At 43.5% G+C, this 14880-nt stretch overlaps 1 protein-coding gene across 2 annotated transcripts in view; it reads right to left on the reverse strand.

The window, feature by feature from the left end:
- TAF2 (TATA-box binding protein associated factor 2) overlaps positions 1-14880 on the reverse strand; it is a 117673-nt gene that overhangs the window by 33911 nt on the left and 68882 nt on the right. For both annotated transcript variants that reach the window (XM_075063202.1, XM_075063203.1), the window contains exons 19-21: positions 11268-11461; positions 10262-10401; positions 1894-1963 (exon numbers count right to left, since the gene is read on the reverse strand). In XM_075063202.1, the coding sequence (XP_074919303.1) occupies positions 1894-1963; positions 10262-10401; positions 11268-11461 (404 nt within the window). The remainder of the gene's footprint in view (positions 1-1893; positions 1964-10261; positions 10402-11267; positions 11462-14880) is intronic.

Here is a 14880-nt window from a genome sequence, read left to right on the forward strand (position 1 = left end):
CCTCGGTACATGGATGCACACTGCCGAATTAATGTGCTTAGTGTGGCCTCGTGCACTCGACTTTATACAATCTGTTTTAAAAAAAACAGTTTCTGTAAAATCGGAATAATCCCATAGTGTAGACATACCCAAGACTCCAAAGTTACTGTTTCATGTCTGCAATTCTGTTTTTGACACTGGAGTTTTTATTAGGAATATAAATATTAAGATTTGTGAGCCCCTAATATATACATATATTTTAATTCCTTTTAGCTCTTTCTTCTGTCTGTACATGTACACATATATGCTCATCTCATCCCCAAATTAATTAGTTTTCAGATAATAAATAGGACATGACCAGGGTGGACATTAGTTGATAGAAACACTCATCATAGAAAATGGAAAAAAGAACCAGAGTACTTGTGGCACCTTAAAGTCTAGTACTCCTGTTCTTTTTGCGGATACAGACTAATACGGCTGCTACTCTGTCACTATGGTAAAGAAAAAGTGTGATTTTGTATCTAGGCTGATTTGTTTTCATGACAATTTGAAAGGCTGTGTTATGCTCTAAGGTAAGTTAATCAGAGCTGTACTGGGTCAATATTCTCTTCACATTCTAATAAATATTTATTTTCAGTTTTTTTTTTAAACTTGTTACCAAATGACAGGAATCAGTAAAAACATTTAAAACTCACTCTTCACTTTTTAAAGGGATACCAAAAATCTAGAAATTACATTACTGTCTGAATATTTTGCATGCAACACCTATGACCTCAATACCTGACAGCAGTGAGCAAAAGACAAACCAAAAAACGCTGTATTTTTTCAGATTGTTTACTATGCTTTTGACAACACATTGTGAATAGTAATTTTCATCATTTCCCCTAAATAGTCAGTTTTCTCCCTTGTTGAAAAGACCTTTATAAATATGGGAACAGAAAAACCTTTAACGTTTGAAGGGATTTTTTTACATTAAGGATATAATTTTTAAATTGGGTGTTCTATCTGGAACTGGAATTTAAAAATTAATAAAAAATGCAAATTGACAGCATCTGTTTGAGAGACTCAATTAAAAATATTCTGCTTCCTCAGCTGATGTTGCCTGTTACTTATCTCAGGTATAATTTGACCCATTAGGTCAATCTTCCTTTAAAAAGAACAACAGCAATATATTCCTAGGACTAGGGAAATTAGTAACTATACTTGCACAGGAAGCCTAAAAGATAAATAGGAAAAATACCTGTCTATTCATCTTAAAGAACAGTACTACTGCATTGGCAATCAGGAACAGATGGAATTGAGGAGCAGGGAAACGAAAATCAGAGGCTGCCATGCTAAAAGATATACAGTATTGCATTCGCTAAACCTAAATTAAATTAGATAAAATTATCAAGTAACCACAATATTTTCACTTGTTATCCTTTCACCCCATCTACAGTCTAACGACTGTTTTATACTCTTTGGTAGCCAAACATAATGATGTTCATTCAGTCCTAACACACTTATACACACTTGAGATTAAAAAACAATTTGTTATATGCAACAGATCAATATTTGATTTACATGTGCCAACTGTCTGTAGGAAAGCCTCTTAAATCAAAGGACAAAACAGAAAATACATGTAGTTTGAGACTAAAAACTGATCAAAATTTGGTTTTTTTAGTTATGGATTGTTAAACAATGATAAACACTTTGCTAAGTATAAATTACCATAAACATTAAAGATGAATTTTGGTGGTATTTTACAAATTAATGGAAACAAATTTTCACAAAATATGTATAGATTTTAAGGCCAGAAATGACCATTATGGTCATCTAGCCTAACCTCTGGCATAAAACAGGCCAAAGAACTCTATGCACTAATTCTAATATTAGTGAAAAGTGCTGACTTTGAGTCTTTGTAGACATACTAACCTTATATAAGGTACAGGATCATTCTGAACCATGTTAAGCAACCACTGTAATTCCTCATAACTCCGATCAACTATAACAAAAATTAAATCACTTGTTAATAATATGCAGAGACAATTAAAAAGGGAAGCAAAGACCAATTAGAAAATTATTCTATATGTGTTACATAGAATCACCAGGGATTATCTGTAGCTGTAGTATGACTGGAATGTATCAAAAATGATAAAACAGACATTTCCAGGTCACTATAGATTAATACTAGCGATACATCTAAAATGACATTTTCTTTTTAAAAGGAGCAAAAATTCTTCACTATTCAGCACTACACAATAAAAAGTTAATAGTATGTAGAGAATATAATCCTGTAGTATATTTCATTCAGAAGAGTACAGAAAATATTATCCTGACACTAACTATCCTTTAAGTTTTGTGATAGATGTCTAGCTGTAAATAATGCTAGGAAAATACTCACATGGACTACAGGCCTTACTTATACACAAAACTGTGAACATACTCTTCCCCATATGCTTATAACCTGTTTTCTATCAAACTGTTTTTGAATATTTCAAAAGTCAGTGACCCAATCATGAATGTGTTACCAAGTGCTTCTAGAGTAAATACAGTACATGGATGGGTTTATGATTAGGAACTAAATTAGTAGGTTAGGTAGAGGCTTAAATCATTTGACCGTACCATTTAATTACCCTATAATACTCAAAAGAAAAAAAACACAATAGTATGGGATAAAGTAAACATATGAAAATACACGAATTCAAAGAGGCTAATCTTCATTCAACTGTTTTCCTTATTTCATTTTCGTGGGGAGCCACAACATTATTTAATTCGCAACCACCCGCAATATGTAGTTACTTGCTCAGCAGTGGCTTTACTTATCTATCGAAATAGCATCCTCCACATTTCAACTGCATTTACTAATTGTTTCTGTGCAGATACGTGTCTCTCCCCTGCCCAGTGACACCCAGCCTGCCCTGCATCCAGCCCAGGGCCGCCACACTCTCCAAGCCATATGTTATCTGTGGGGAGGGGAGTGTGTTCTGTTCTCTCCTTGCATGTTCCCCTCCCAGTCCCCCCGCACGTTCGGCCACTCTCCCTGGCAGCCAGATGGGGTATGGGAAGGAGTTGCGTCTGCCTGACAGCCTAGCTGGGAGGCAGTGATAGCCTGCTCCCTGCCTGGGCTAGGCTGCCAGGGGTGAGGTGGGATGGGATGTGGGGGGAGAGGGGCTCTGGCTCACTCGGCCTCTGTCCCCGCAGCAGGGCCCTGAAGGGGGACAATGAAGGTGGGAGGGATGGTGGCAGGGAAGTAAAATGGATGGAGTCTCCTGCTAATATGATTTCCAAAACCCACTTGTCCATAGTGATATGCTTCCAAGCTTGTTGGAAGTGAGAAAGGCCCCTGAAGCAAGGAAGGTATGCAAACTGTTGTAGCTGGTAAGGAGAAAGGGGGAGTAATTCAGAATCTCAACCAAACAATCAAAATTGGTGTTTTGATTATGAGGGTGGTGAGGCTGATACCTGGATGGCAGACAGTCTCTTTCTGGAACCTCTGCCTTTTTCGTTTGGGTTCATAAGGTCTCGAGGAGTCAGAGAACTGAACAGGACAAGATCTCTGTGCTGTCTGGCACTTACTAAATTTCTTTTTATGTGCGCATGTGTAAATTCCCAGGGAATATAGAGTGACCCTGGAATCAAAGTATGCAGAGACTTGTAAGTATTCTCTGCAATCAGTTTTAGGTCATTGCAGGAAAGGTCTTTAATTGTATTCTGGATCTCAATCCAAAATCCTGAGAGTTGAAGCCTGCAGGCCTCTCTCATGATTACGGCCGTAGAACTAAAGCAAGCACCTGTGCCAGTAGCATCCAGAGAAGTCTGCAGAGATGTCCTGGCAAGCAGCTGACCCTCTTTAATGATTGCCTGGAACTGATCCCTCTGTTCTGGTGGTAAATGCTCAACAAATTGAACTTTGAGTAATTGGTGAAATATAATCATATCATCAAGACCTGACAGTAGGTGATCCTAAACTGCAGAGCCGCAGATGAACATGATTTGTGACCAAATAATTCAAGATGCTTCTGATCTCTATCGTACAGCATTGATTTAGCGTGGTGCTAACTTCCATGTTAATTGGGAAAGATGGAACATAATACGTTTTTTCAGCCCTTTTACAAGTGGGCGGTATTATCACTGGGATATTACTTTTGGAGGATCCAGCAGAGCAGAACATTATCAATAGGCAGTGAATGCAATTCAGGCAGATAATGCTGTAGGCAGACTATTTAGAAGTTTATGTTATGACTCCTTAACCTCCTCATCATATGGTATCTTTAAGGAGTCCACTACCATTTTAATGAGGTCCTGGAACTGTTTGAAGTCATCAGCCAGGACTGGTGGGGAAAGCATGACTGCTTCATCTGGGGATGAAGAAGAGGTGTTGGCTGGCATAGTGACTTCTTTGTCCAGTCTTGCCTCCTGCTCCTTGAAAGTCTCTTCTTGTACTTTGGGCCTTTGAGAGAAGGGATGTGGGCATAGTCTACCCCTATTGTGCTGATGAGTGATGCTGGGAGGGGTGGGGATCCTACAGAATTGTTGGTAGTATGCTTCTCATGACTCCCAGGACAATGAGGAGGCCCATCTGATATAGGTGGGGGCATCCAAGAGTGCTCATACCACTGGGATTGGTCTTGAGGGTGTCTTTCTGGAATATGCTCCTTCTCCCTAGAAGTCTCCATATTAATACTCCTCTGACAGTGAGGAGGGGAACCCTGAACTTAAATCGGAGAAACTGATGAGAAATTCCCATCCTCCTCTTTAACATCACTTTATAGGGGTGGCGCATTGGTAGAAAAAGGTGATGACTCTTCAATACCGAGTAAATGTCTGGAGACCTAGAGGTCTTCAGTACCATGAACAGACCAGTACAGAACAAAGGGGAGCTAGGCATCTCTATCACAAAAGGTCTCATGAAAATCTAAACTCCTGCAATACTGACATGCTAAGTTCCCTCTAAGCTGCGCAGCTGCCTATTAAGCGCCGCGCAGGTGCTCAGGGCTGTGGCGGGGAGAGATTACTCTCCCCCAGCCCAGGATCCAACCCAGCCTGGCCTGGACCTGCCGTGGCTGTGGGGTCCCTCCCATGGCCCCAACCCAACCCCAGCATGGACCTGCCGCAGCTCTGGGAAGGCACCCTTCCTGCGGTCCCAACCCAGCCCGGACCTGGCGCGCCTGTGGGAGAGGCATCTCTTCCCCAGCCCAGGTGCTGCTACGGAGAGAGAGAGCTGGTGGGCAGGGGGGAGAGAGAGAGCTGAGGGGAGTTCTCTCTCCCTCCCATAGCCCCGGGGCAGCCTGCACCCCAAACCCCTCATCTTCGGCCCCAACCCCAGAGCCTGCAACCCCCAGATGAAGTCCTCACTCCCCCTGCATCCTTACCCTCTGCCCTAGCCCTGAGCCCCCTCCCACACTCCGAACCCCTCGGTCCCAACCCTGCCACATGAATTTTGTTAAATGTCCACCAATATGGGGGTGATGTGTGTCACACATCACCTCCATATTGGTGCACATAACAAAATTCATTCCGCACATGGGTGGAAAAAATTAGAGGAAACACTGCCAAAATGGTGTTCAGTACCAAGGCAGCAGCCTGAGCAGAGGTGATTGTAGCAGAAGGAATGGATGGTACCAAAGGCTTTATCCACTCCAAGAAGTGCCTGCCAGATGATAGTCTGGTCTTTTGTGGTATCAAAATGGTAGATACTAAGAGTTTGAGTGATTCTATTGAAACAGATTTAAAGGTGGTCATCTTCTCCTTGCCACCTTGATTCCCAGATGGCACCGATGATCTTCCGGAGCTGGAACCCTTAGATTCTTTGGATTTAAGTGGTGGTCGCAGTACCTGAGGAATCTGCAGCCTCGTGTGTACTGAGCAGAGAACTGCTAGGCACCAAAGTAGTTGTCTCAATCAGCAATAAGGGTTTCTTTGAGGTAGATTCACTACTTGAGGAACCTGAACTCTGTTTCCTAGAGTCTTTTTGACAAGATTATTGAATCTTCCTCTTAGAAACTCTAGGGGAGTATTGTGACAAAGTGGCTGAGGCAAGCAACTTCCTTGGAGACTGGTATACAAGGTGGAGGGGTCCTCTGGCCTGGGTCAGAAGTGGGATGGAGGGAGCGCTCCATCATGAGGTGGCACAATTTAATCTCCTAGCTCTTTCTGGCTCTTGATAGGACAGGCAAAAATTACACTTTTGGAGAACTGTGACTCTCCAAAGGAACAGGTATGTCAGAAGTGCCCATTGCTCACAGGACAGCCTTCTAGCACAAAAGGCAACATTTAGAACCCAGATTGCCAGGCATACCCTCCCAACAACCTATAGGTCCCCACAGGGAAAAAAACCTGAAACAACAACAATCCTCACAAGATTTTTGTTGTTGTTGTGATTTAACTATAGCTAACCATAATTAATTACTACTACTATAAATAAGTTAAGTAAAATTATGAAAAAAAATTACAGTTGAGGTAAGCTCGACTTAGACACTGTTGAGGCTCCATCTCAGGCTGAGGCAGCTCAGAAGAAACTGAGGTCAGTTTACTTGTGCAGCTCTATATAGCCATGGTAAAGTGCATGAGGTAGAGTAGAGAGCAGACACGGGCCAAAGGGGCACTGCTACCTAAAATCTCTGATCACAGGTGCATGTGCACCTGAAGTGAGGCACCCATAGGGACACCATTGAAAGAAAAACAGGGCTCACACATGGCTCTGATGGACATTCGCACACCTACAGTGGGATCAGGGGTGAAAGTAACACTCAACTCTTACCAGTATGGGGGCTGGCTCCGATCAGCATCCCCCAGCCAGCCCATCTGCGCTGCCTGGCCCTTTTAAATCGCTGGCCCCGAGGCAGATGCTCCTTTTGCCCTCCCACTGTCAGTGGCCGGGAGGGGAGGGGCAAGCGGGGGCAAAAGAGGCAGCAACGTTAAAGCTTTAATGTTGTTTGTTACGGCCAGTTCCGGCAGCCACTGTTTGCCAGTACACCATACGGGCCTGTTCCGGCTTACTTTCACCCTGAGTGGGATCCACAATGACACATATTCAAAGGACAGTGCCTTTTACACAAAAGAGTTATTAATTTTGGTAGCTCCTTTAAGACTTTTGAATACTTTAAGCACTGATCATTTAGTCTCATGTCTGCATGTCAGGTAAACTTCAGCCTATCACTCTAAATAGCAACATCACATAGGTTCCTCAGCTCCCTGTGCTCACATTCTGGGCACCCTGCTTGGAACGTGACTGAAGTGGAGCAGAGGATGGATGAAGCATCACATATGAGGATAGCTTTATATGGAGAAATATTAATACTGCTTAATTAAGAGACGCAGTTTTCCTTGTCTCCCTTAGCATTAAATCACAGGGTTATCAAAAAATAATACATAGGCAAATTGATGAAAACATGCTATTCAGCTTCTAAAAAACATTAAGGGAATATCTAAATCAGGGGTTGGCAACCTTTCAGCAGCGGTGTGCTGAGTCTTCATGTATACACTCTAATTTAAGGCTTCGAGTGCCGGTAATACACTTGAACATTTTAGAAGGTCTCTCTGTAAGTCTATAATATATAACCAAACTACTGTTATATGTAAAGTAAACAAGGTTTTCAAAATGTTTCAGAAGCTTTATTTAAAATTAAATTAAAATTCAGATCTTATTAGTTTAGTGTGATCCTTGCCCTTGCTTTTCCTTGCTGAATTTTCGAATGTCTGGTGGCACCTATTTAGATACTTTAAGCTGCACACAGGCGTCTGAGTTATAAGCTGATAACCAGCTGGCAGAAGGTCAGTGGCTGGAACCCCTGATCTGCAGCTGAGGTGAGTGGAGCTGGCGGCTGGTAGGGCTGAGCAGGGCTGGAAGCCTGGACCCTGTCTGGCAGGGGGCCTGTGCTGGAACTCCAACTGGAAGCAAGGTGAGTGGGGCTGCAGGGATCCCGGCTGGCAAAGGGCCAGCAGCCAGAACCCCAGAGCAGCGGGGGACTGACTGCCAGAGCTCTGGGGTTTCCACCACCAGCTCCTGCCAGCTGGGGTCTCAGCCTGCTTCCCCCAGGCCAGCAGCGGGTGCTGGGTGGGACCGCGGCTGGCAAGTGGGCACCTCAGCAGGAACCCTCAGCCCGCCATGCTCTGGGGTTTCCACCATCCGTTCCTTGCCAGCTGGGGTCTCAGCCCACGGCCAGCCTGGGGTTCCTTCCCCCAGGCCAGCAGCAGGTGCTGGGTGCGACCCCCGGCTGGCAAGGGGCCAGCAGTGGAAACCCCAGAGTAGCGGCGGGCCAAGCAGCTCGGCCCGCTGCCACTCTGGGGTTTCCACCACCGGCTCCTGCCAGCTGGGGTCTTAGCCTACTGCCAGCCTGGGGTTCCTTCCAGCAGGCCAGCAGCTGGGCTGAGTGGGACCTGCGGCAGGACCCCAGCTGGCAGGAGCCAGCGGTGGAAACCCCAGAGCCGGGGCGCACTGAGCAGCGCAGCCCGTCGCTGCTCTGGGGTTTTGGCTGCTGTCTCCTTGCCAGCTGTGGTCTCAGCCTGCCGCCAGCCTGGGGTTCCTTCGCCCAGGCCAGCAACGGGTGCTGAGTGGGACCCCAGCTGGCAAGGGGCCAGCAGTGGGAACCCCAGAGCAGCCACGGGCTCAGCAGCTCAGCCCACCCTGCGTGCCATGAAAGATCAGCTCGCGTGTCACCTTTGGCACACGTGCCGTAGGTTGCCGACCACTGATCTAAATCATTGCAAATCAAACTGAAGCAGGAGCTCACAATATTTTTGAGCAGTTTAAATCAAACTTATTTAAGTGGCAATTCCTAGGATTGCTAATAAAGCAAGTTTTGTAAATGACCTTTTATTATGGAGTGGACTGTCTGAAAAGCAACTTCTCTATATGAATAGTGTCAAGGTACAGAAATAAAAGTACCCCATCTTTCTTGTTAAAAAACAAGTCTATTCTATTTACTAAACAAGTAAAGTCCCTTGTGCTTGAAATATAATAGGGCTCTTCTGACATTTGCCATGTAGTATAATCTGTTTATGCCAAACTTAATGATATTAATGCTTTGGATCCACTCTTGAAATTTACATGGTAACTAGATGACACTATAAGGAGCAAAGACAAGTCTGGCCTTTGATACAGTACATCTTCTAATATTCTAAAACAACAACCCAGTAGCTCCTCATTCCTGGCAGATGCAACAACTAAAAATGTTGTTTTCCAAAGCAGGTACCTCAAATTACAAGAGTTCAAAAGCTCTGAAAGTTTGTTAGTCTCACTTTGGCACCAGGAATCTGAGAGCCTAAGCTTTCTACACCCTTCGTGAAACAAGAGATTCCAATCAGAGGTCAATGAGAGGAAAAAATACCTCAAAATGCACTCTACAGAAGGAGAAAGCAAATGAGAAAAGAGAAGGGAAGCTCACTATTACCTGAACAAAAAATGAAGCATTAAATTTGTAAAGGAATAAGAAGGGGGCCTAGAACACCCCTGATCACTTTTGTTTGCAGAGACAGAACTTCCGGGAGTTTGCCATTTGGGTGGAAATAACCTGCAAATACTACAGCTGCACCAATCTGTGCACAGAGAAAGACAAGATCCCAGCAATATTAACTAATGAACAGATTAAGCTAGCACTAACTATGTATTTGCATAAATCATTAAAGCCTTATTTTCCAATAGCTTCTGGAAAGTTTCCTAGTGCGGTGTTTTAATTTCAAATGATGTTTTAGAAGAAAGATACACAATATTTTTCAAGCAGTAAAGAATCCTTACCTCAGACCTATTACAGGAACTTTAAACAAAGAAAACAATAAATAAAAGCAAATAATCTTCTCAAAATGGAAACATGCTATAAATAAGCCACATAAGGGCGTGGAAAACCACAATCAACTAAATAGTCAGTCAAGCCGAGACTCTGCCTTCCAATTCATAATAACCCAATATGCCTGCAAATGGCAAATTATAAGCTATTAGCAAAAACCAAAACTAAGGTTGCATCAAGAAACACCCCACTCATTCAAATTCTTTAAATCTTGAAAATAAATAAAGGGAATTCTTCAGCTTTCTATATCACCTACCATACCATCAAAAACACATTCCATAAGGCACTTGTTTCTATCTTCAGGAGATACTGAACTTCCAAACTCCAAGAAACTCGTGCTTGTAAGGACAAAAACCTTATTAGTAATCCCGTGCTTTCTTTTATCCACACACTGGCTCATCTACTGGTCACTGCGTCACTTCATCTGAAAAGTTATTCAATTTACCATTACTGAGGTCACTGTTCAGGTTTTGCATTGGCGTGTGAATTCTATGCAGTGTTTTTTTTTAAATTACCTTTTGTGTAATCAACAACTGCCTCCAAAGCTGCTATTCGGATGTCCACAAAGTGTCCATATTCTGCATATGTTTTAAAAAGAGCAGGATCACTGGGGACATGTCCATTCTTCTGAAGTACACGAATGGCTTTCAGACAGCTAGATGAAGGTGGGGGTGAAGAGGGAGGACAATCTGCAGTGAATTTCTAGAATATCAATCACTGTGAAAAAAGCTATTTTCTTCAATATTATGATATTAATTAACAAACAAACTTCACTGCAAATTTTCTAGGATAAAACTATCCAAATTAATATACCACCATGGGTTTTTATAGTTGTCAGGGCTGTAGGCACACAAAACCAATAAAAGATGAGTTTTTACAGTAGATAGAAACATTAGACCAAATTCCCACCAGAGCAAATTCACTGCTCTTGGCTTCAATGGAGCTGCTCCAACATACATCGACAGAAAATCTGGCCCATTATGTTTTGTATTCTATATATTGTCCCAATTGTTTCTCTTGCATAATCTTCATAAATTTACCGGAATAATAAATATGGGACACATAATGTGATCATTAAACATTGCCATTAAAAATACATATCTTTAGATTTTGATGATCCGAGTGCTTAATTTTTCAACATTAAAGTTTCATTAACACTAGTTTTTGCATTTATTTGTTCTGTGAGGTTTTAATTTTCTTCCTGACATTTTCAAGTTTTCTTAATTCTATGGTTTCAAAAATACCTTACATACTTTGCAGTGTTTTTTAAATGAAAGAATGGTTTTTGCATGCCTTTTAGTGTCCTTATGCCAAAAAATATTTTCCTGCATTCTGTTAATGCCCTTTTTTGTGTATTTAAAACAAAGAAAACACATCACATAAGTCTAGAGGACGTAAGCTCAATTTGATTACATCAGTGTTAACAGCAGGATGTAGGAAATTAAAAAAAATAAAATTAAACATGATTAGGTCTATTCTCTCTTTATATTTGCATATGTTTTAGAAATTATTAAATCATACCTGACTGTAATGGTATGTCTGTAACTGGGCAGAAGCTTTTCCATATTTAAGAACCTGGTAATCTCCTCAAGTATGAGTCGAACATCAGGATTTAAATTATCCAGAGTTCGAACTTCATTGTTCACACTGACGGCAGGAGTTACAGAGTTGGCTAGTGCGTCAATCAGTTCAGCACGATAATAGTTGTCTGAAAACTGAACCAAAGGACCATCAATTGAACAAACAGAGGCAGAGCCCATTGCACCATTTATTTTTTTATGTTAAAACAAACAACGCTAAAGCTCTCAGTTCAGTTTACTCCTGTACTAAATGTTTAGACAATAGCAGTCTAAAGAGTCACCTTCTACACCAAAAAATAAAACATTCACTATTAAACTGAATGATTTAGTTGCTAGTACACATACTCTTGAACTTAATATAGCAGGAAGAATATAGTAAAAATCTATGAATATTCTGTTAATACTCACACTCAGACCCCTCTCCACCAAATCTGTGAATGGAATGTTTTTCTTATTTATTAGATCTGAAATAAGACCCAACACTTTCAAACATTCATATCTTACATTAGACACTTCAATTCGCATTTAGATGCCTAAATTTTCAGCAGTAGTAAAAACTCAAACTCTTACTGGTGTTAATGGGTGCTGTAGCACTTCTAAAAGTCAGGACACTTTTTATTAAGGTGCATACATATGGATTTCCACGTCCAGTTCTCTCCCCCTTGGTGCTTCTAAGGTCCTCATCAATGTAGTACATTTGCAACATTCTTGTGAAGTAGGGAAGCATCATCTTAATTTTGCATGTAAGGATTTGGGGCATTGAGTGATTAAGCGACTTGATCAAGATCAAACAGGTCTGTGGCACAGCTGAGAATTGGTCCTCAGTCTTCAGACACCCAATCCAATGCCTTAAACACAAGACCATTCCTCTTCCTCGATACACCCAGGTTTGAAATTTTAGTTCCTAACTGTGCTTATTTTACTTAATTTAAATAACGACACATTTAAATAACGACACATTTTCCTGAAGTGTCCTCTTGGTGAGTGGGGCATGAAAAGACGGTTACCTTTTGTAACTGTTGTTCTTCAAGATGTGTTGCTCCTGTCCATTCCATTGCAGGTATGTCTGCTTGCCACATGCACTGGTGCCAGAAGTTTTTCTCTCAGTGGTATCAGTAGGGTTGGGTGCTGGCACCCTCTGGAGTTGTGCACGTATGTGCCGGTATAAGGGGTGCCGCTGGCTCCCTCCTGTCTCAGTTACGTTGTGACGGAACTCCGACAGAGGGGAAGGAGGCTGAGTCATGGAATGGACATGAGCAACACAACTCGAAGAACAACAGTTAAGAAAGGTAACGGTCTTTTCTTCTTCGAGTGCATGCTCATGTCCTTTCCACTGTAGGTGACTCCCAAGCAGCAGCATCGGAGACAGGTTAGAGTTTATGGATGTGTCGATTGCAACACAGCTCTGCCAAATCCAGCATCATCTCTGGCTGGCTGGGTGATGGCGTAATGCATCATAAACATGTGTACCGAAGACCACGTTGTGGTCTTGCAGATGTCCTGGATAGGGACATGCACCAGGAAGACAGTCAAAGACACCTGAGCCCTAGTCGAGTGAGCCTTCACTACTGGTGGAGGCACAGCTTGCGCCAACTCGTAACAAGTACGGATGCAGGTGGTGATCCAATTGGAAATCCTCTGAGAGGACACCAGAAGGCCTTTCATCTTTCAAGGTATTGCGATAAAGAGATGGGTTGATCTGCGGAAGGGCTTGGTGCGCTCCAGGTAGAATGCCAGGGCGTGCCTTACGTCTAGAGCATGCAGCCGCCTCTCCTCATTGGTCATTTGAGGCTTTGGACAGAACAATAGGAGGAAGATATCCTGATTGACACAGAAGTATGATACCACCTTTGGCAGGAAGGCCAGATGGGGAAGGCAGCTGAACTTTGTCCTTATATAATATCACGTACAGGTGCTCTGAAGCGAGGGCTTTAATTTCAGAAACATGTCTCGCCGAGGCAATAGCTACAAGGAATGCAACCTTCCATGACAAGTGGGAAAAGGACCAACAAGCCATACGCTCAAAATGCAGACCCGTGAGCCTGAAGAGGACTAGGTTGAGGTCCCATTGGGGAACCAGGTCCTGGATTAGCGGAAAGAGTCTTTCAAGGCCTTTTGGGAACCTGATTGACATCTCATGCGAGAACGCCAATCTACCCTGGATGCAAGGCCGATATGGCTGCCAGGTGCACCTTGATCGAACAGAAGGCGAGACCTTTAAGTGAAGCAGGTAATCTAGGATGGACTGCAGAGACAACTGAGTCGGGTAGATATTCCGCTATAATGCCCAGCAGGAGAAACGCTTCCACTTTGCCAGGTAAGTTGCTCTGGTGGAGGGCTCTCTGCCCTCCAAGAGAACGTGCTGTACCTGACTACAGCAGGCTTGTTCCTCTGGATTCAGCCATGCTATATCCAAGCTGTGAGGTGGAGCGAGGTGAGGTTTGAGTGCAGAAGTCGACAGTGATTCTGCGAGAGTACATCCAGGCAGCTGGGAAGTGGCCACGGGGCTGCAACTGCCAGGTTCATGAGCATGCTGAACCAATGGGGATGCTATGCTAGGGTGAGCAAAATGACCCATGCCTAGTCCCTTTTGATTTTTCAGAGGAATTTCCTGATAAGCAGAATTGGAGGAAAGGCATACATCATGTCTCCTGACCAAGATAGGAGAAAGGCATCGGATAGTGAGCCTCTGCCAAGGCCTTGGAGAGAACAAAATTGATGACACTTTTTGTTCTGTCTGGTGACGAACAAGTCCACTCGGGGAGCTCCCCACTTCAGGAAAAGCATTCTGATGACCTCTGAGTGAAGGGACCACTCGTGATGAGAGAAGAAGGACCTGCTGAGGCAATCTGCCAGTGTGTTCCATATGCTGGGGAGGTGCAAGGCTTCCAGGTGGATTGCATGCTGGATGCAGAAGTCCCATAGACAGAAGGCCTCCTGGCACAGAGCCAGTGATCAAGCTCCCCCCTGCCTGTTGACATAGAATATGGAAGCAGTGTTGTCTGTCAACATCTGTATTGCCTGGCCAGACAGCTGGGGAAGGAAGACACTGAAAGCCAGGCAGATGGCTCTGAGCTTCCTGATGTTTATATGCAATGCGAGCTCCTTTCGAGACTACAACCCTTGAGTCAGCAGTGTATTAAGATGTGCTCCATAATTAGGTCGGCCGCATCCGAAATCAGGGAGACCACTGGTTGCAGACTCGCGAACTGCACACCTTCCAACACCAGAATCAGGTCAAACCACCACTGCAGGGAGGTAAGTACCTGCGGAGGGATCGTGATGACCTTGTCTAGCTGATGTGTGCCCGGGGAGTAGATCAACTCCAGACACATCTGGAGGGGACGCAACCTGAGTCTTGCATATTGCAAAACGTAGATGCATGATGCCATGTGCCCAATAGTCTGAAACTGACCCAGGCAGTGGTGAGCGGATGGGCAGTGACGATGGCAATCAGATCTGACATTGCCCTGAACCTGGCCTCTGGCAGCAATGCTCTGGCTCGAGTACAGTCTAGCACCTCTCTGATAAACTCTCTCTTGGATCGGGATCAA

This window comes from Chelonoidis abingdonii, chromosome 2 (genome assembly GCF_003597395.2).
Source record: "Chelonoidis abingdonii isolate Lonesome George chromosome 2, CheloAbing_2.0, whole genome shotgun sequence".
In the NCBI taxonomy this organism is placed as follows: domain Eukaryota; kingdom Metazoa; phylum Chordata; order Testudines; family Testudinidae; genus Chelonoidis; species Chelonoidis abingdonii.